Genomic DNA, 22512 nt, shown 5'->3' on the forward strand with positions numbered 1-22512 from the left:
CAGGTGAGCTGCAGGTGGGCGGCACAAGTTGTTCTGCCCGCAGCCTCAGCATCTGTGCCAGTCATGTCGGAGGGTCACCTGGCAAGGGCAACAGCCGCCATCCCGGGGCAGAGAGGTGCGGGCTCCCCTCAGGGACAGCAGGAGCACAACCCACCGCAAGGCTGGGCAGGGGCAGCGCCCGGCAGCAGCCGAGGCCGTGAGGGAAGGAGACCGGGCTGGGGGACAAGGGCGGCACACAGAATCGCAGAAGCAGAATAGCTGGGGTTGGAAGGGACGTCAGGAGATCCTCCACTCCAACTCCCTGCCACGGCAGAGCCACCCACAGCAGGTGACCCAGAGAGGCGTCCGGGTGGCTTTGGAATGAGTCCAGAGACGGAGACTCCGCGCCCTCCACGTCTGGTCCCGTGGGGACATCCCTGCGCGGCTCGAGGGACGGAGCGGTGTGAGGGGCAATGTGAGGAGCCGTGCGAGGGACGCTGTAAGGAGCCGTGTGAGAGCCGTGTGAGAGGCGCTGTGAGGGGGTGTCACATCGCGTGCCGGCCGCCCCACCGCGCAGGCCCCCCGCGCATGCCCGAGACTTATTTCGCGCGGCGGGGGCGCCGCATTTCGCGCGCCGCCGGGCGGGGAGCGGGCGGGGCGGCGGTCACGTGAGCGGCGCGGGGCCGCGCGGCCGCTGGGGGCGACACCGCGACCGCCCCGCGCGGGGCTCGGCGTGCGCCCCCCGGCACCGGCACCGCCCGGGCGGCACCGAGCCCTGCGCCGCGCCCGCTCCGCCGCGCCCCCGGGCACCAGCCGTGTTGTTGTGGCCGCCGCCGCTCCCGGGGGCCGCCTCCCCTCCGCTCGGATCTATTGTCACCAGCACCAGCACCCCCCTCCTCGCCACAATTAATACGATGAATTTGCCATGATTGATCCGTATTAATAGCTGGGGTGGGTGGGCGTGTTTTGGGGCTCTTTTTTTTCCTCCCCTTTTTCTCTTTTTCCTTTTTTTTCTTCTTTTTATTGTTTGGTTTTGTTTTTGGAGGGGCCGGGCTGGGATCTGATCTCCACTCCCGAGTCCATCCCTGGTCGGTGCCTGAGAAAATTGCATCTGGATGCATCGTTATTATTATTATTGTGTTTGATCCAGGGAGATAAAGGAGGAGGGGGAGAGGAGTGCGTGTTGGTGGGGAGGGGAAGGCTGCACCCTTCCCTGCACACACACACACACACACACACGCAGACAGAAAGGGAGTTCTGTACATCTACATATATATTTTTCCCCCCCGGAACTTCTTTTAGTTGGGGAGGAAAGGAAGAAAGAAAATAAATTTTGTGCAAGGAAATACTCTCAGCTCCCTCCTTCCAGCGGGTCTCCTTTCTTTATTTTTTCCCCCCTTCTTCTCAACCTTTTTTCCTCTCTTTCGAAGATCCTCGCCCTCCCAGCCCCTTGATCAAAGCATTCCGCTATTCTGATTTATTGCCTGCTTGGTGAGGCTTTTTTTTTTTTTTTCCCCTTTCTCTCCGTGGCTTTTTTTTTTTTTTTTTTTTTTTTTTTTTTTTTTTTTTTTTTTTTTTTTTTTTTACAAAGGCGACCTGAGATCAGCCATTACTTTCCTTGGCTCGCTTATAGGAATCTCTTACATTTGGTGCTTGCTGCTGGTGGTGGTGGAACCGCACTCGGATTCTTTCATCCCCCCCACCCCCTTGCTGTCCTCTCCTCCCTCCCTTTCTCCTTCCCTCTCTCCCTCCCTCCCTCCCCCGTTATTCCGCCGGGGGAGCCGGATTTGTGGCTGCGGTGGGGCGGGGGGGGACGAGAGCGAGAGGGAGAGCCGGCGAGAGACATGGATGGCCCGGCGCGATGCAACGGGCTTCGGAAGAAGCGGCGATCGCGGTCCCAGCGCGACCGGGAGCGGCGAGCCAAAGGCGGGCGGCGCGGCTGTGCCGCCGGCGGGGCCGCCGGCCCCGGGGCCGCCGCGCTCTCCTCCTCGGGCTCGGAGAAGGAAGACAATGGGCCCCCGCCGCCGTCCCGGCCGCGGCCCCCCCGGAGGAAGCGGCGGGAGTCCTCCTCGGCCGAAGAGGACATTATCGACGGTTTCGCGATGTCCAGCTTCGTCACTTTCGAGGCGCTGGAGGTAGGAGCGGCGGCGCTTTGTGTGCGCCTCATTGTGTGGGGGCAGCGGCGGGGGAGCCCCCGCGGCGCCCCCCGGACACATCCTCCCGCCCCTGACCCCGGTCCCCGGGCCGGCCCGCCGGGGGTGCCCGCGGGGGCTGTCCCGCCGCCCCCTCCCCGTCCCCGGGGTGCCCCGCTGCCCTCCCTTCTCCCTCCTGCCGCCGACACCTGCAGCCCGGCGCGCCGCTCTCGGCGGGCGGCGGGGCCGGGGCCATCCCCCCGTGCGGGGAGCGGGGAGTTGTGCGCGGTCCCCCGGCGGCGCTTCCCCTCCCCTCCCACGGATCAAACTTTTCTCGCGCCGCCGTGGCCCGGCGGGGCCGCCCACTCGTGTCCGCGGGGCCGCGAGGGGAGCGGCCGCGCGTGTTTCTCGGGGCGGTCGCGGTGCCGCCGCGGGCGGGGGGCGCCCGGCCTGCCGCGCTCCCTGCCGGCGTGTCACGAGTGGGCCCGGGGTGGGCGGCTCGAGTCGTCCCCCAGCGCGAACGAAGGGGCTGGGAGAGCCCAGGCCGGGCCGGGCGGAGGGAGGAGAAGCCCCGCGGGGCTTCCCGGGCGTCGCTTCCCTGCGCCCGGCCCGGCCTCGCCTCTCCGTGCTCCCTCCGCCCAGCCACTCGCGATTGTGGAACCGCTGTCAGCCCAGCCAGGGTCGTGGTGGTGATGCTGCCATGGAAGGGGACCTCCAGCCTGTGTGTTTGAAGGGCTTTGTTGTTTCTAAGTTCTGATCGGGAGAAGTTTGCTGTGGTGAAAAGGAGATTTATTTGGGTTTACGTGCACTGGAGGCACAACTGGAGCGATGATGAACTGTCAGAATAAATGTGGAGGTGAAGCTGATTGTTTAACAACAAAAAAAAAATCTGTGTAGCTTTTAAGATGTTTAAATATTTAGCCAAGAATATTTAGTGGATTTTCAGGGCTTTATTTGTTTGTTAGTTTTATTTTGTTTCTTGTTTTGTAGCCAGATTTTGTCTTTGGTTACACCTGTATCCATCCACACTATGCCTCCAACAGAACTTATTCAGGTGTAATTAAGGGAGGATTTGTTCACTCCAACAAACCTCCACATGGCTGGTGTTAGACTCATGTAAGCAATAAGGAGCAAATGCTGAGGTAATGTCCAGATTCAATTTATCCACCATATTTCACCTAGTAAGCCCATCCTCAAGTGCCCTGCTCAAACCAGAGGGACCAAAAGTGTGAATACATGTTTATTGGCAGGAGAGAAATTTGTATGCTTCTGTTTCGGACAAAATTCTGGTTTTCCTCAAACAAAGCCTTAGTTTATGTCATTAAGAATTTTTATGGGAATAAGGACTTGAGAATTTGGCTGTAGTCCTTTTTGGAGAGGAAGTGAAGAGCAAGTTTAGAACTTGGTAGGGCATTTTAGAAAATGTCTTTATTCTGTTTCACTTCTTATTTGTTTATTTTCTACTTGAATATAATTGCTGTGCTCTCTTTGCCAAGCCAAGCATGGCTACTACTTGCATCCTCTCATAATCCTGTATCACTAAAAAGGAGCACAGATACATTACCCAGTTCTGCCAGCTAATATCACGTTCAGATAAAACAATAGCTTGCACACTGAGACTTGACATACTTTTAATGTTCATGTGATAGGTGGCACGTTTTGACCTAACGATTTCATGCTGCGTTAAGAAATAATGTCACAAAATCGTTGTTAGGTGCTTTTTCCTGCAGCTCCGTATGCACGTTGAGAAACTTGTTTCTGAAGATCAGAGGGAGATGAAGGAGTCTAAGGCACAACCCCAGTGTGGCAGAAATTGCTCATGTGTTGCATGCAGCAGCCTGAAGTTTTTATTGTAGTTCTGGTGTTGTTGAGGAGGTTGTGAGTGGCTGGGGGAGTGAGATACCCCAGCCTTGGTGAGATGTTTAGGTGTTAATGTGTTTGAGTTGAGTCAAGAAGCTTTGGGTGCTGTGGAGAGGTGTCCTGCTGTTCATACACCTCGTGCTGTGGCTCTGCCCCCAGCTCGCTGGAGGCCATGCGTATTTTCCCCAGGTTCCAGAAGACACTCGTGCCCAGAATGTAGACAAGACTTTCTGAGACCATGCCTTGGGCTTGAACTTCAGCCTTGTTTTGGGCTTAGCACAGCTGAAAGGGTGCAGAGACAGTGTTTGGTCTGCTTGGTGTGAAAAACTGTGAGAGGGAAGGTGCAGAACATTTCATCCACTGGAGGGTCTAAGCCATGGTTCAGAAGGGGGGACATGGGTGGATGATGGCTCATGCAGGAGGGGACAGCCGCTGTGGAGGGACATGGCTGAGCTCTCTGCTTCTGGGGACAACCTTGCAGCTGTAGGGGTGTGGTTGGCTGGGTGTGAGGTGTCACCCAGGACTTTCTTATGTATCAAATTGTAAAAAAAGGAGCAAGAACTTCCACACAGCTTGATTTCACCTTTTACTAAATTGTCTTTTACTTTTTACCCTTTACTAAGTGGCTTTTACTAAATGCTTTTGCTTTTTGTTGGGGTGACTGAAAAAGCCCAGCCTGTGCAAAATACCAGGTTGTGTGAAACTTGTGGATGGCAAAGGGACACAGGTGCTGCACAAGGACACAGATCCCATGCCACTATCACTGCAGGAGGAGTCATCCAATCTGTTATGGTTATGTTGATAAAAGTTCCCATCCCTTGAAGCAAGACTTTAACCAGCTCCCACTCTGGGAACTGCTTTTCTGTCCAGGTGTCAGTAGCCTTGTCATACTTCTCAAGTGTAAATTGTTGGTGCTGAAATAGAGGCCATCTGCTTCTGGTTATCTGTCTCTGCATTTATGGCACCCTGTACCTTGATGTCTCTAATGTTTGTGTGGGGAATACACAGGAAGAAGGAGTCAAATGAAGACAGTGGGATCTCACTCTGGATTTTTTCCTACTTGGAGTGACAGCTGAGCAATTCCAGTGTCATTGCAGATGTGGCCAGACTGATCATTGCCTGGCCTTGCAAGACTTCAGTGTAGCTGTGTGCAATAGGGGCCTGTCCCCTACACTGGGGAGCATTTTGGAGCCTTGACCTTCAGAAACCAGCCCTTGATGTGTAGTAAAGCAGCTGAGATGTGGTCCTACAATTGGTCACCAGATTCTCCCATGAGTGGCCTCGCTGGACTGACAGCAGCAAGCCCTGTGGTTCACTCCAGAGCAGTTACTCACACGTTGCTGCCCTGAGCTCCTCAGATATCCAGCCTGGATAAGCAAGAAGGCACAGACACTCTGTACCTGTGTTAGTGTGCCCAGTGGCTTGTTGAGCTGTGGCTTTTCCCAGCTTGGAGGAGCCTGTGCAGCACTGCTGGTGTGTTTGTTACCAGCAATAACAGCATGAGGTTCTCCAAACCCAGGTGGGCATTTTAGACACCAGCTTGACAGGGAAAGGTCATTTCTCAGAATGGGATAAATCAATCTATTGGAGTGACTTTGTCCATGATGTGTTCTGGCAGTGCTGGCAAGGAGGCTTCTGCAGAGCTCTCTGGTGGGGTGAGATCTCAGGCAGATGTTTATCTCCCTCCTAACCCCTGGTGCAGAGGTGTCCAGGCAGCAGACTGATGTGACATGGCTGTTGACGTGCCATGGTGAAGATGGTTTGCTGTGATGAGAAAGGAAATCTGACCTGAATGTTAAGATGGCTTAAAGCCTGGGAAGTACTTTATGTTTCCTGAGTCAGCTCTGACCATCCCTATGGAGTAAGCAGTTGGTTTCAGGTTTTCTGAACACTGAGTAAGGTAATGAGTTTTTTCTGCGGATGTTTGTTTAGCTTCAACTCAGGCAGCTCATCTGACAAGCCTGAAATGGGACACAGATATTTATAAAGCTCAGATAGAAGTGGGGTGGGAAGTGGGGGACTCGCATTTAAAAGGGGATTCTTGTTTCATAAAACTGTCACAATTTCTCAGTGTGCATTTGCTGAGCTAATGTGTGTTCAGCACACAGGCATTAGTCTGTTTTGAGACCGTGCTAAATTATCGTCAGGTAAAGCCCAATATAATTAATTACAAATGAGAAATGCTGACAAATATTTGTCAAGGAGCTGTTTAATGAGTTTCAAATTCTGTGTCAGATGATTCCATCTACCTAGTGTAAATAATTTTTAAGCAATTGTTCCATGGTGTTTGTGTGGTTTAGGCAGATGTTAGCTGCAGTGCTTTTACAAGTTGCAGAGATATCATGAGACTAGATGGAGTAAAGCCTAACAGCTGATCTGGGCTTTGAAACAGAGACACTGCAGAAACAAAATGTACAAGTAGCAGGAAGGTTTTGAAGGTCCTGTGGTCTCAGTTGTGTGTCTGTGTGCACTGACAGTGTGGCTCTGTGTATGCATCTGAATGCAGGAATTTGCTTTAATAACTGGTGTGTGATACTCATCTCTAGGCATAGCCCACTGAAAATAGAAATAGCTTGGCTGTGTGACAGCAGAAGCTTTGAGCTGGACACCAGAATGGCTTGGCTTGCTGTGTGCTTTTTCTCCCCAAATCATTCTCTTCTCACCAATCTTCTAGCTGGCCTGATTAGACTGTTTGCTTAAATTCTTTGAGATTTCAAGCAGGTTTGTTTTGCCTTGTCTCTATCCCTTCATATTTCAAAAGGAATTTGATCTTCCTGCCTTACCACAGCAGCATCATAACATCAGATGTTTGTTTAGTGCTGTCAGCAAATCTTGGTGGCCCTTCTTGTGTTTATTGACTGCTTAGATGCTTAGGTGTTTGTCCCAGTCTCTGTTTGCACATGCGAGTCTGCAGATTTAGACCAGCAGAGAAAAGAAGGGAGTAACTAAATGAAGGTATCTGGGGATGAGGAGAGGTATTAAGTTTTGTGTGACACTGGGATATCGTACGAAGCGATGCATTTATTATTTTCACTGTGTATTTAGAGGAAACAGTAAACTGACCCGAGATTAAATTTTGAGATAACCTGGACAGAGCAGCTGACTATCTTCATGAAAACATCAGTGACCAGACCTGATAAAAACAACAACTCGGACTGAAAGTGGGACTGAAAACAGCAGGATTCATATTCCACAAGGATGTATATTCTACAAAAAAAAAAACCTAGGGTGAGGTTTGAAACATGTTGCTGTCATTTGGGTACCTGAATACCTTAAAGACACTTTAAAATTATTTTGAGAAGCTTGGTACCTTTCTGGGAGGCAAGGCACTCCTAACTCCAGCTGATTTCAGTGGCTGTTGGAGAGCTGAAGCTGTCTCTTTGGGCAGATAATGACCAAGGATTGAGATTGTTGCATAAATATTCTTTTAAGCTCCTGAAGGTAACTATGTAATGAAGGTGGGGATTTTTGCCATTCCCATAGGTGATAGTAGGAGGCACAATGGCCTTGAGTTGAAGAAGGAGGAGTTTAAACTATAAGGACAAGTTCTTTTGGATGAATGTGATTCAATCAATCTCCACTAGCACAGCTCTTTAAGATTAGCGCTAACAAGAAGTATGCTGCACATCAAAAGACAAAAGACACCCTTACCCTCCCTTGGCATCTTTTTTCCCCTGCTATTTGGGGGAGTAAGCAAGCCCTTTCTGATTAAATACCTGGGGCCTTTGCTGGCACTGAAGGAGTGTAAAATCCAGGGCAGTGGTGGAGTCACCATCCCTGGAGAGAGTTAAAAGAAGTGTAGATGTGGCACTTGGACACATGGTTAGCAGTGGGGCTGGCTGTGCTGAGTTAATGGTTGGACTCTCTGATCTTTGAGGCCTTTTCCAACCTAAACAGTTATATGATTTTATGATTTATAAAATAAGGGTAAAGGATCAGAAACTTGGAAGGAAAATGATCATTAGGGAAAGGCAAAAAAAATCATCAGAAAGACATCAAGGGTCTGAGTAATTGAAAGATTGACTTACAACACTGAGATCAATAGAGAAATAGCAGGGACTGTATGGGAACACAGAGAGCCAGAGGGGGATGTTGTTACCAAAAGTGCAAGTTTCAGGAAAGTTCCACTGTTGTGTACAAAAATGCTCCTTGGTGAGAGCCCTGCTGTCAGTACCAAGTGGAGACACTCAACCAAATCTGTCCCTGCTTAAGGAGTCCTTAATCCCAGTAACTTCAGCTGGGAGGAAGGCAGAAAGATTCCTCTCTCGCTGGTGATCATCCCCTCCTTCCCCCAGCTCTGCTACTTTTGTTTTTTGGGGTTTTTCTGAACACCTATCAGTTTGACTGGGACACCCTACCACATTACACTGGGGGTCTGACCTGCAGCATTGTAATTATCTGCAGCTAAATTAGAAGTTTAATCTTTGTTCTGAGCAACAATAAGTTGAGTCAGATAGGTTTTAAAAATAGCCCAAGCTCAAGTTTAGTGAAGTCTCAAATGCAATTAATAAAAAGGTAATGGAGTTCGGAAGTTGCAGGCTGAAATGTGGAAATGTTTAACTCTCAGTTTTCCTGCACTTGAATTGCAGTGTTGCCTTGGTTCTGCAAGAGAAAATTGCTTCCAACATTTCTCTGTCTTTTTGTACATCATCCTCGTAATTTATCAGTTCAGTATCTTGTGTTCTTGTTGGGGTTTGGCTCTGCATGTGCCACAAATTACCAGCTGCGTGCATTTTTTTGTATAGTCGGTTTGTTGTCGTTTTGACTCAATGCCAAGCCATGGTGAAGACCACTTCAGAACATCATAGTCCTCTAAACTCCTTTGTTGTAAAATGGATATGAAAATCCACTTTGTAAGTAATGAGGAATGGCTAATGCAGGTAGGGATTTGTTTTGCTGTAACAGCAGAACGTGCAGTGGCAATTTGTCAGATCCCCAGCTCAACTCTGCTGTACTGTTTGCCTTTAAATAGTGTGTTACCTTAATGTCTTGAGATTTTTCTCCTTGTATCTTGGCAACACTGCTGCTGAAGTTCACACACTCATGTGGTGGAGAGAGAAGATTTTAACCAAAAGGTTATGTCTTCAGTCTGGTAAATACTATAACCAGGAGTTTTGGTTCTGTCATCCTCTGTGCAGTAGTGGTGGAATAAGTCAGCAAAAGAAGTGGATTTTCCCTTGGCTCTGCCCATACAATTCTGTTTGTGAGGTTCTGCTCATGAGGTTTAATTTGATCATGGTGCATGTGCTCCATGTGGATTTACTTGGTATTTGGTGTGCATCTCAGTCCTGCTGTTTTTGAAGTGTCCTGTGACAAAGCCTTGGGAGATGTGCAGAGGTGTGCTGATATCTGATGTGCCCAAGTTCTGGCTGGCTGAACTTCTGATTGTGTAATGCTGGCTGATGCACATATTACTGATATGATTAATACACCAGCTCCACACAGGAACTGTTACTCAGAGCCATGCAGGAGTTCAGCTTGGTGTTCTTTCCAGGAATGATCACCCTTTAATCTGTCTCACATGTGTTTGCCAGCTTCCTAATGTGGAAGCTTCTTCTCCTCTACAGTTTGTGCTCTTATAAATTGTCTCTTTTTCCTACTTTTATTTGATGCCAAAGGAGACTTAATGGTTTGAGAATAAAACTGCTGTCAACCTATCCTCCCCATCCAGACACAAGCTTGAACTTATCCTTTGTGGGATGAGTTCATGGAAAGAGACAAACATTTTCAGCCTTTGGGACAAGCCCTGTGCTGAGCATCATTTGTGTGAAGCCACCTGGAGCAGGTTTGTGGATGGTGCAGGATGACAGTGAACACCAGAAGCAGATAGAAGTAGGCACCAGGAGATTCTAGGTTAGAATAACATATGGGTGGCTGAAATTCTGAAGAGGTACTTGTGTGTTGTGCAGTAATGCTAACAGTTGTATCAGACTTTAAAACACGTTGTACACTCCCATGAAATTAAGTAGTGGTCAGATCCAGACCAAATTCATGAAAGTTTGTGAGCAGCCTTTTTCTGTCAAAGGCTGACCATGAGAGGAGCAGTGTTTTAGAGGAGAGTGTGTAACAGTGCTGATACCTGGTGCAGGTGCCTGCTTACCTGTCAGTGGAATCCAGAGCCGCTGTTGCCTGTTCCCCTAGGTGCAGGTTTGGGTTACCATGTCCCAGGAGACCCATCCTTGGGGACCCAGGCTGCTCTAGAGTGTCCTACAGCTGCTCCTAACTCCCCCTCCTCATGTAGTAAAGGCATTTTAATTCCTTTGCCTGTGAAGTGGAACCAGTGAGACAGAAATTGTTGCCACTGACTTCTCCAGGACCACACTTGGGTGGCTCTTGGGTACAGGAGAGCAAGGTACAAAACCTGTGTGGTGAAACTTCTCCCTCCTGGCAAATCTTGACAGCCTGTGTTTTGTTGTTTGCACACCATTTCCTATTTCAGAGACTGAGATGAGTTACAAACATGGTGATAATTGCTCTTGGCACTGATTTTTGTTTATTTTCTCTCTGGAAGTCCTAAGTGACCTGAGACCTTTCAGTCTGATAATCTGTTTAGGTTTGTTTTGAGGTTTTGTTTGTTTGTTTTTTGTTTTTTGTTTTTTGTTTTTTTTTTTTTTTTAATGAGACATCTACTTCTGCAGAAGGTGGGAATAGAGGACAGGTGGCTGAAGGACCTGGCTCCTTGCTTACATGGATGGTGGGAATGGCAGAGAGGTGGCCAAAGGACCTGACTCATTGCCAGCAATGTGGCTTTGGTCTTCATATGGCCCCTGACAACTTCTGTCACCTTCCTCTTGTCTGCTGCCCATCCAGGTGTTTAGCACCATGTGCCTCCAGAGGGTACCATCAGTGTCTTCCAGGGATCCTCCAGAACCTGGATCTGTTGCCCAGCTTCCAGAATGCCCAGAGGAAGGAGCTGGGAGGTGCTGCTGTTTCAAGGGCTGGGTAACACACGGCTTGCTCCAGATTGTTGGGCATGGCTGGCATGGTGTGGCATCCATCAGAGAGGGCACTGGTGGAGGGCTGAGGCAGTGAAAGTAGTTTTGACCTCGGAGGGGTCTGTGTGGTGAGAAGGCAAGGGAAGAAGTGCTGCTGCTGGGACAATTTATGTTGTGACTGTTGGTGTTGTGGGGTTTAATGCATGTCAAGGGTACTTTGACCTTTGAATGGAATCTTTTGGTGTGAATTTGTGTCATTTCTCCTTTCTTTTCTCTCCTTAAAGAAATTTCAAAATAAATACTGAAAATCAAAACCATCTGTTTTGAGAGGACCAAATTGCCTCTCTTAATTTTATGGGATTTGGATATTACTGAACGATTAGAAGTCCTACTAATTTTTACTGTCTGGCTATTGTGCTTGTAGGCAGTGACTCTGCTAGCATTAGTCATTTTAACTATGAAAAAAATAAAAATGCAATTAATGTAGCTCAACAGCTGAGTCTGCTGGACTTTAAAAAAAATGAGGGAAAAAAAGTAAATTTTCATGAGTTCTGGGATCATAAAGATACATCTGGTGGATGGATTAGCCAAGTTTTCAACCTCAGAATGTGTATTGAAAAACTCAGTGAATTATGGAGCTACAAAAGAGGATCTTTGCATGTTTATAAGGCCTCAGTGCAATCTCCTTATATTTGCCTAATGACAAACAGACATCTCACAGAGGTGCAGCCCAGAACACACAAGGGCTGAAACAGCTCCCTAAGCTGAGAGTATTTGTATTGGGATGCTGCTACTAGTAAATATTAGAGAATCCATTAAATGTAGGGGGGAAATATTTTGGTATTGGATGAAAGAAAAGAGAAGGAAGGGAATGAAGTGGGGTAGAGAGGAGAGGGAGAACTGCAATTTGAAATGAACTTGATGTGTGGGCTAAAATATTGTGCCTCCACTGCTGAACCAGAAAATTTATAACAACTGTTTGTCATGTGTATGTATTTATAGCCATTCACATAATGAAGAAGTTTCATGAGGTTGTAATAACATATCAAGATGGATGTAATTAAAACAGAAGCAAATTGACACCTCTAGATTAAAGGCAAACTCTAAACTAATACACCTGTACGCTGTCACTTATGTATTAGTTGTCTGGGGCAGTCTGCCAGATATGCAAATAAAAAGACATTGGCAAATTTCCTTGGATGTGTGGTTATGAAAAACCCAACTATTTAATCATTTACCTAGCCCTGCTCACGTTTGCAGCAAGGGTAGAATTTAATAATTTGGTGTCACCATGCTTTGTGACGGGCAGAGGGTTAAAGGCTGAGGGGAAAGGAGAAGGAGAAATACAGGGCAGGGGGCTGTGCAGCTGGGGAATAATGTTCTTTACAGTGGGACCCTTCCCTGGGCAAAGAGGTGTCAGCTGCTCCATTTCAGATCTGCCCTGACTCTTGAAACTCCGGAGCGCTGAAGAGTCCTTGACATTGACACTGTGTAGCTTTTGAGCACAGTTCAATGCTTTTTGAAAACTGCCCTGTAACAACAGGCTTTGCTTCTGTCACGCTGCAGGTGCAAACTTCTAAAATTTATACTTTTGCACCAATTCAGATCTGATGGAAATCGTTACGAGGTCCTTGAAATAGCTACAAAGTTGCTTAGGAATTTTACCTAAGAGTATTTTTCAAGTTGTTTCAATTTGCAGAAGCCTACCATATTTCCAGTGGAGTTGTGGACATCCATTTCAGCCTGTGGTCAATAGATCTGCTCTCCTAATTAACGCTCAGGCTGCAAAGTGCTGATGTCAAACAGGCTGGTGGGATGGAGCAGGAGGGGAATTATTTGCCTTGTTAGTTCCAGGGCTGTGAATGGAACTGCCAGCCTTGCTTTTGGGTAATTCACACCCCAGATAACCTGCATTCCTTTAAGTGCCTGGGGACAGAAACAAGTCTTCCTGTGGCTTGTGAGTAACCCTGTGGCTGGTGATGAGGGTCTTCTGTTAAACCCTGATGTCTGTGCCTCCAGCTCCTCCTCCCTGAGTGGGAAAAGTGCTATCTTTTGTGGGTTCCTCAGATGGTTGCTTAGATGTGTGAAACTAGTTATAAGTAGGTTGATACTACGGGAGCTCTGGAGAGCTCAATGAAACGTGAAATTCTGGAACTCAGTTTTGAATTCGAGCTTGAAGTTTTTTGTCCCAGCTGGGGATGAACCACAAGAAAATCCCACTTTGGTCTGGAGTTCTGCAGAGCAGGGGCTGCTGAATGCACCAATTTCCAGGGAGCTGATGGCATAAAAACTCCAATTGGCATGTTTTGTTAGACTTCTTCTGAATTAAAGAGACTCCTTTTTTAGTACATCTGGACATTAAGGATCACTCATACGAGGTACATGGCTTCAAAGTGATTTCAAATGGTAGGATTTTTTGTCTTCAATATTTCAACAACTTTTCTTCCACCTTTAATCTTTCATGAGCCAAAGCTTCAAAAGATAATTAGTAAAACATGCTTTTATCTGCATTTATCTCAAAACATTATTAATTTTTTAACTGCAATTATAGAAATCATTTCAAGTTTACTTTATATTAATGAGTAAAGGATTTTTTTGAGAGAGCTAGAGCCTAAATGTGGCTATATTGGCTGAGTTGAAAGGTGCATTTATATGAGTGTGCTTTTGTTTTCATTGCTAGGGATTGAATTTCCGGTTCCAGGAAGTAATATTTCACATGGATTAAAGTCTTTGAAATGCTTTTGCCCAGATTCACTAGATCATTTTGAGGAGCTGACAATGATAAGACCTGGATCATGCACTTTGCAGGACCTGGCTACTGAATACCCAGTTCCATGTTTCCTTTGCGTTGGTGATTTTTGCTCCATGCTGTGCATGTGTTCCTTTGCTTGTTGCCCTTGGCATTGAAATGTAAGATATTTGATGCAGACACTTTGTTGTTAACGAATTAGCAATTAACTTGTAAGCTTTCACCTTTACCATTCCTGTCTTTGTTATAGGCAGATTAAGAAATTTATTACTATTTTCACTTCTGGGAGAAATATGTTCATGTCTGTTCCTGTCTTTATTGCTGCTACTAATACATGCAGGTCTGTCCAAGTGGTGTCCTGCAGCCTGGATCCTGCCTGTAGGGCCTAAGTGTGGCCCCAGAGCCCCATGAAAATTGTGGCACTGGCACAGAGGTATCCCAAAACAGGTACCCATGGCAGAGCTTTCAAAAGCAATGAACCACTGCAGAGGACTACTGGAAAGAAGCACAATTAAACCCCCTTTTCACTATAGTACAGCTTTTGTACAATTTTGCCCTGTGAAGGGCTGCTCCTTAGCTCTGGCTCCTGGTTCTCCATCAACAGGAGGCAAAGATTTTGGGTTGGAGCTGCAGTTTCACTGCTCTGTGCCTCCTAAGGAACCAGGCAGAGAGCAGCCCTGGGGCTGCAGGAGGTGATGCTGGGCTGTTGGCATGGCCCCAGCTACCACAGGCAGCAAGGTGAACAGAGCAGGCCTCTTTACCCATCACAAGGGGAAGGATAAGAGAGATTTTGTGGGGTTATTTTGGGGTTTTTTTTGTTTTGTTTTGTTTTTTTTCCTTGTTTCCCTTTATTTGGGCCCTGGTCCTGGATGTCAGAGAGGATTTGGAGTAAGCGAGCACAGCCTTGGTTCACATCTGATTTTAGTTTCTAGGCTGGGAGTGGAGCTCCACTGCCCTGTGGTCCCTGGGGAGGTGGATGGGCTGGTGGCTGCAGCAGTGAATTGGGCAGCTGCATAGGAGAGCACACGAGTGTATAATCAGATTTCTGATAAACCCAGGTCTCTAAGTCCCTTGAATGGGCAGCTTTGCTGTGAATGGCCTCGTGAGGTCTGCTGTGGCTGCTCTCTTTGTTTGGTACTCTGACAAAAAATTGCTCTCGTGTCCTTGTTGGCATATTTTTACATCTGTTATCCATATTTTCGATTTGTTCTGGCTGCAGTCTTATTTTGTTTTGCAAAATCTACCTGGGATTGGGACAGAGATATATGTTTGCTAAGGCAGATTTGGAAATTGCGTTGTTGAAATACAGCCCATATGGGCCATTGTAAAATGGTTACTGCAGCATATAATTGCCTTCACAATGATGTGCTTTGTCATTTTCCTTCCATCTTCAAAGAGGCGCTCCTGTAGTCTGCTGACAGCAATGGTGGTATTAGAAAACATATGGATTTGTAAAGGCATTAAACTGTCTTTAGTTCAAGGATTAGATTACAGTGTTAGAGTGTGGGTCACCACGTTTTCCTGGGGATAGGCTGCACTGCAGTGTGTTGGTCTATGTTACAGGTTAGGGAAGGGTTTGTTTATTTATTGAAAATATCTGATATAAAATCCTTTCTATGGCATGGGGAAGGAGGTGTCTCTTGTGCATGGTATGAGCTGCAGCTCTGTCTGAGGGCCATGGCCACACCTCACCCTGCATCGTGTTGGTCAGGGCTTACCATCCACACTGACAAGTTATCTCATCAGGAAATGCTACTTTCAACATGGAAAAATACACAGAATGTAAACCCCACAAAACTGGCTTTGAAAATTTAAGCTTTTTTTTTTTTTTTTTTAAGTCCTCCATGCTGGGCTGCTTCTCTGAACATTTTGTGTATTTGTTTTGTGTTCATTTTACACTGCACAGCTCCACACATTTCGGAGTGCACAGCAATCTGTTCAGCTTTTACCTCTTTTTGTGTTCACAGTTTGAGGTGTGGCTTTTCTGGGGTGGCTGGAGGTCTGCAGTGCCTCTGTCAGCAAAGGCCTGTGCAGCATTCTCATCGTGGGATGCACATGTCATGGACGTGGCACACAGCCTGTCCCCAACCTGGAGTGATGCTCATGCTCTTACACCATCTAAAGGGGAAAGCTAGAGAGTGGAAAGGATAATACACATAAAGAAGATCCTTCATTTTATCTTTATTACTGTTTTTGTGTAACTTTTTGCAGCCTGCTCAGTTCTGTGCTCTGCCTGTCTGGGAGCCTGAGGCCAATGGGGGCTTTTTTCTCCCATGGCCACCTTCACCACGTGCACTTGCTGGTGTGTTTGGGTTTGCCTAGGTTGCTTCCAAAACAACTCTTTGATACCTCTTTTCCCTGAAACAAACACACTCTTGTAATGAAGGTGCTGAGCCTGTCCTTCAGAGGCAGGGGCTGGTTTCTGTGCTGTCACAGCCATCCTTGGTAACCTTGGAGCAGTCACTCCTTTCCCATTTCAGCGCTGTGTGAGCACCTGCTCTGGGCTTGTGCTGAGTAGGGATGGATTTGGGATTGGATCCATGTGTATCTCTGGGGACCTGAGATCCAGGCTGTAGATTTGGGTTTCTTGACTGAGAAGAGCAGGCATGTGGGGACAATGCTGATGTGTGAGGTAGGATTTAGTGTGAAGTCAAAATATGTGCTTAGGGATCACCTTGAGCTGGAGTGTTAGTTTTGCTGTAGCTGAGTTTTTCTGTCTACAAAACAGGTTTAATAATACTGTCCCTCTTCTGAGTTTGCCTGGCTACTTAATTAGCATCTGCAGGGTGCTGAAATAGTAAGTGGTTAGCATAAAATATCTACATAATTTTACTGTAGGACAATAAAGCACCAGTGCCTGTACACATGCAGCAGGGACCTGCCTAGAACACTTATTTAAATAACTGAAAGCACTTTTTTTGTTGTTGACCACCTTTTAAAATAAAGCTATAATTTTGCCTTAAAAATGCTGACAACAGCCAACTACATTAAGGAAATCTGATGTGAAGAGTAACACAAGGAAATTCTGATTAATGCTTTATCTTTCTTTATTTACTGTTACGATTATTAAGTGTGTAAAAGTTGGTGTTGCTCAGTTATGGCTTGCTTCAGTTTTAAATCACTTAGAACATTATATGTCCCAGCTGTGGTGGGTGTCATGGCTATTTATGGTAATATCTCTCTTTAAATCCATTGCAGAATAGGGAAGAAACTCTCATTCTGCCTACAAGAAATGTTAAAGGATGTATTACCAACTCTGGCAGCTGTGATGGTGATAAGCAAATTAGGTCTGTCATTAATGCCAGGGTCTGCAGGTATTATATGTCATAAAACTGGTATATCTCTGGTACCTGCTGGCCTGTAAAAATAAATAAATACAGGGTTCTTAATCCTGGTGTAGCAAATTAAAGAACAAAGCTGCTTTACCATAAGGTTTGTGTAAGGTGAACACAGAGTTCATGTATATGGTGTGTTTTTGCAGCAAACAGTGCAGAAGGGAGAAAGAAACAGTCTAGTGAGAAGCTCCCACTGATATCCCAGGTTTTTGTGGGCCTTTGGCAGGGCTTTATTTAAGGACTTATTTATGCAGATGTTTAAACCAGTCTCTCTTTAAGAAAGTGTTTGAGTGTGTTAAAAACCATAGCACAGTGCACTTGCAATCAGGACTTGCTGAAGTGCAGTCAGGAGCAGGATGTTATAAGGTGTGTACAGAAATATACCTTTCATATGAAGCTCCCTAACAGTGGCTTGTTTTTAAAATATTTATTTTGAGGGGAAGCTTGGGAGATTAGCTTGGGATTTTTTTTTTTTTTTTGTTTGGGGCCTTCAGGAGATGGAGTCTGGTGGGACAGCTCCTGGAACTACAGGGCCAAGGCATGTTCCAAGCTCTGCCTCGTGATGCAGCTCAGCATCATCCTGTGGATGCAGGAGTGGCCACATGCTGGAGCATCCCTGGCCACGCTGGAAAAGCCCAGCAGAGCTTGGCTGGGGGACCACTGGTAACAGTGGGACTGAAATAACTCACTGGCATGAGCCTTTTTTCCATCCCTTAGCTGGATGAGTTTGGAATCAAGCACAGGTTTGGGTCTGGAAGTAACTCACAGCATCAGGAGTCTCTGCTGTATGGGATTGAATTTTATCCCTCCCTATGAGAAATGGTGAACTTTGCAGCTTTGCTTGCAGAAATCGTGGTAGTGTCAAGTCATCAAGATTTCCCTGGCAAGTGGCATTCCTTTGGGTGATTACTGGGAAAGCTTCTGCAGGGTGCTTCCTCCTCTCCCTGGGGCAGACACCTTCCCATCCCACCACATATTGTTGCTTTCTCCAGCACCAGCTAAACAGGTGGCAAGATTCAAATCACCACTCTGTGAATGGAGCTCGCTCTCCACAATAGCTCACCAGAGGCCTGTTTTGTTACAGAACATTGATTAAATAAATATTCCTATGCATACAAAAGAGGAGAAATCTGGTACAACACTCTGTAGTTATTTTTCCATTAATGGCAAGGAGCTCTCTCTAATTTTCCTGCCCCTTTCAATCTGTTTCCCTGTCTCCCTCCCTTCCCATCACTACTAATGCCTTGAAGTGCATGAGTAACATACAAAGAGCTCACAATCCTCCTCCTTCAGATCTGCAAACGCTGTGGCTCCAGCTCACTGTGCTTTGGGAAATCCCCCTGGCCCATGCAGGGCAGAACTGACTGCTCCATGCATGTGGTTTTGTTTAACTTGATATTTCATGTTCAGTATCAGCATTCCTTGAGCTAACTGGCCTCCATTAATTTATATAGCAGCAGTTAAAAATACAATTTTGCAATACCAGCATTTTGTATAGTATTGACAACTGGGGCAGAATATTTGACTTCTGAACATCTTTTTTTCTTCTGTGCCCTTCTGTGCCCCCTGATTTTTAAAACCTTTGAGGCAGAAGTAACTGCTCTGTGGTTTGAGCTGGTGGAGGTGTGTGTATGTTTTGGAAGAAAAGCACTTCATACTCAGAGCCTGCAGCTCCACTGCAAGCAGCTGATCTGATTTGGTATACAATGGTGGCATCTAAAAATAAATATAGGGTAAAGGATTCATAAATATAGAGTAAAGGGGGAAAATGGCTTGACTAGTTTTAAGTTCAGTAGATATTTGTCTCAAGAAAGAACTTTTGATTGAACAAATGTCTCACTGCAATAAATGTGGACTATAAGGAAATACCATGGATTTACTTTGGCTCTGCATTGATGTGATAGAGATAAAATCCACCCTAAAGAGAGTAACTCAAATTTAGCTTTTTTTTTTTTATTTCCCTGCAGGCAATGATATCTATTACTTTGGAAAAAACTGGAGTCAGCATTTCTATATCATCATTTTTCTTAAACAAACTTAGAGCAGTTAAATCACAGAGCTGTTACTCTAGAGAAGTAAATTGTGTAATACATTTTTTAAAGTTTCAAGACCATAAATGAAGCCTCCTTTCATTATATGAGTTTGTTTTAAAATACTTGTCACAGTCAGTTAGATTTAGGACCTGGAGGTTTAGGGATCTTTAGGTCTAGGATCTTTAGGGCTGGAGAAGTACCTGTTGGATAAAGCTGGTCATCTGGGCACTGTGTCAGGGACAGCCCTTTCCCCTTTGCCTGAGCTGGGATAGCCAAGGCAGAAATGAGCAGTGAGCACACTCAGCTGTCCCCAGGGACAGAGAGCTTTGTTGGCTGGGGGTGAGGAAGGACTGGCTGTGCCTGTCTGCTCTTGCTTACCGTGGGCACTTAGTTGGAAGTGACACTAACCTGAGTTTAATTCTAGTTTTACATTGCAACAACATGCCAGCTGTTCCCTGTATTCTTCCGTGAACTGCAATGTAATTATTTTTTTGTTATCTTTCAAGATGTAATTTTATGTTGGTGTGCTTTCCCGCTAACCCTTTGGCACAGAAAATGTACAGCTAATTCATTTTTCTGGGAACATGAAGAAGCAAGGGAGAAAAATCTCAAATTGTAGGGCCAAGGGGCTGTGCTGGAGGCAGCTGAGGAGGGATGTGCAGGGAGGAAAGGCCCTGTCTCAGATGGAGCCTGAAAGCCACTGGGAGGTGTGCAGTGATTAATGGTGTCGTTGCTTTTTAGCTTCATCAAAAGGTTTCAGTGTAAGAGTTTCTAAGGAATGCTGATATTCACAGGAACCTATCAAAGGGTACAGAAGATATCAAATGAGCAAGCAGGAATGGGAGTTAATTACTGAACAGTGATTACTCTGATATAACCAATTATTGGATCATTAAGTGTTTATTACCTTTTTTATGCTCCTTTCCCTCGTAAGTGCCGTTTTGTCCTCATAGTATTAAAAAAGGGGTGGATCTAACACATAAAAGCCTTTTCAAAACCTAGCAGGTACTGAGAGGACATCTTACCCCAACACCTGGCAGGCCCTGCTTTCCCTTGCTTGTCAGGTTTGGGGTCAGGTGCTGTGATCCCTCTTTAAAGACCAGATTATCTCACTCCCAGGAAGGGGCTGGAGGGAGCACAGCAGCAGGAGCAGGGCACAGGACAGCAGCAGGTATTTATTGTATTTGCAGGGTGCCCCAGTGAAGGAAGGAGTGAGGAATCTGACTCCATGTTCTCAGAAGGCTGATTTATTGTTTTATGATACCCTATTATATTAAAGAATGCTATACTAAACTGTACTAAAGAATACAGGAAGGACACTTACAGAAGGCTAAAAAGATAATAATGAAAACTCCTGACTCTCTCCAGAGCCCTGACACAGCCTGGCCCTGACTGGCCAAAGAGTGAAAACAACTCACCCCAGAACCCAATGGAACAATCCCCTGTGGGTGAACAATCTCCAAACACATTCCACATGAGCACAGCACAGGAGAAGCAAATGAGATCAGAATTGTTTTCCTTTTCTCTGAGGCTTCTCAGCTTCCCAGGAGAAAAATCCTGGGCAAAGGGATTTTTCAGAGATCCCTTTGAATCATGTGAATGCCACAAGCAGGTTCACTGCCCTTCCACATGGGTTATGTTCCTTCCTTCTGCTCCTGCTGGAAGTGGTTGGTGGTTTTTGTGTCTCTGTGTCACCCAGAGGCTCTTTCTAGGGCTCCCTGGCAGAGGACAGAGTGCCATGGCCTTCAGTTTCCTTGTGCTCAGAGCATCTCTCCCTCTCCAGGCACTAAGCCTCTCTTAAGAAAGAAGTTTCCATTGCAAGGCAGAAATGATGCTGTTTGAAAGAGAGACATAAGCCCTGCACTGGACATCTGCAAAGTGAAAAATACCATTTTTCGAGCTGAACGCAGTTATTTTGGGTGACATTTGAAGGTTTAAAATGTTAAAGCAATTTTTAAAAATACAGCTATTTGTGACTTTTGTTGATGATCCTTAAATGTTGAGTTGTTTAAGCTTCATATCTCCAGAGAAGTATGGGTCAGGGGAAAAAAAATAAAAACCCAAATCATTTTCTCTGTCAGCAGAGCATTTCTTGGCAGTGGCCTTTAGTGGGTCTGTGTGTGCAGGGGGCTGGGAGGGGTCTCCATGGACCTTGTGCCCTTGGTGGTGTTTGGGGGCAGGTGGAGACACCTGGAGATTCCTCCTAGTCCTGGTGTGTCACAAGCCCCTAGCAGTGGGGTCTGTGTCTCTGCTGTGGACAGAGCAGAGCTGGGGAGGCAGCCAGGGTGCTCTGCCTGGTGGGGGACGTGTGACCATCACCAGATCTGATCAATAAGGCAAATTCCTCTGTTCCTGGTGTGTGTCATCCTCAACTACCACCACCGCCTCTCAGCAACCACATTGGTTCTATCCAGTGTCCTGTGTGCTTGTAGAGGAAGTTCTCAGCAACCAAATTTTTCCATGCCCTTGTGAATTTAGCTTAATCATTTTTATGATCTTCCTTAGGGGATTGTTAGTTTTTTATTAATACCTCCTTTTGCCAAGTTGGAAATCTGAACAATTTCTGAGCTAAATTTTCAGTGAATCTTTTTTTATTCCTCTATTCTTTTTACCTTTTTCTTCTTCTAGCATAATCTTACCTAGCCCTTCCCTCACAAATGGGATTTTCAGGTTTTATCTCTGACACTCAAGCCCCCATGAAAGTCAGTGGGGAAGGTCAGGGAATGCACAGCAGAGATTGAAACCAGGAAACTGTTTGCCACTTTGTGTTATTACTGTAGGGAAAAAAGAGGAAACTCTGTTAAATTGCACTCCCTGTGCTCCTGGGAGTATAAATTACTGTCTTCTCTGCACTGCTGTGTCAAATCAGTTATGTGGCAGTTGGGACTTTGCCCTTTTTGGAAAGACGCTTCCTCCTCCTGATGGATTTTTCTGTAATCCTTCAAAGGAGAACTTTATTCTGGGTTCATTTCCCTATTTTTCTTTAAAAAAAAATTAAAACAGAGCAGGTTTACTTTGCAGAGAAAATATTATGCAGGTCACAGCTTCCTTCTGTGCATGAAGATGATTTTGTCCCCGCAGTCAGGACTTGGCAGCGATGCTTAAGGATGTGCTGCTCGCCGGAGCCCACGATCCCGCACAGGCATCTGCCTTAAACACCATCACTGAATATCCAGCAGCAAACTGCTTCCTCCAGCAGTGAATCACAGCTGTGGAAGGCCCCTTTAACCTGCTGCAGTCACAGCTGGGGGGTTGCAGGCTGGTCTGGGGGGTTCTGTGCCCCGGCAGCTGCGAGACGCACAGCCAGGGCGCGCGGTGCTCTGCTCACAGGCATGGCTGTGATTACCCCTCTTTGACAGCCTCTGTGCAAAAAAGTAATAATAATAATTGTAATAAAGTGTCCCTCAGGATTTCCTGTTAATAACTGAACACACAGCAGCTGCTGTAAACTGTCTTGGTGGTGTCACAGCCTCTCTGAGGAAGGCGAAG

General features: G+C 46.3%; 1 protein-coding gene across 2 annotated transcripts in view; it reads left to right on the forward strand.

Moving 5' to 3' along the window:
- The first annotated feature begins 1756 nt into the window (after positions 1-1756).
- AUTS2 (activator of transcription and developmental regulator AUTS2) overlaps positions 1757-22512 on the forward strand; it is a 786103-nt gene continuing 765347 nt past the window's right edge. Inside the window, exon 1 of one of the 2 annotated variants that reach the window (XM_050981633.1) lies at positions 1757-2114. In XM_050981633.1, coding sequence (XP_050837590.1) covers positions 1824-2114 — 291 coding nt within the window. In that variant the 5' untranslated portion in view covers positions 1757-1823. The remainder of the gene's footprint in view (positions 2115-22512) is intronic. The other variant, XM_050981634.1, reaches the window with a different exon arrangement.

Source organism: Serinus canaria, chromosome 19 (assembly GCF_022539315.1).
Source record: "Serinus canaria isolate serCan28SL12 chromosome 19, serCan2020, whole genome shotgun sequence".
NCBI classification, from domain to species: Eukaryota; Metazoa; Chordata; class Aves; order Passeriformes; family Fringillidae; genus Serinus; species Serinus canaria.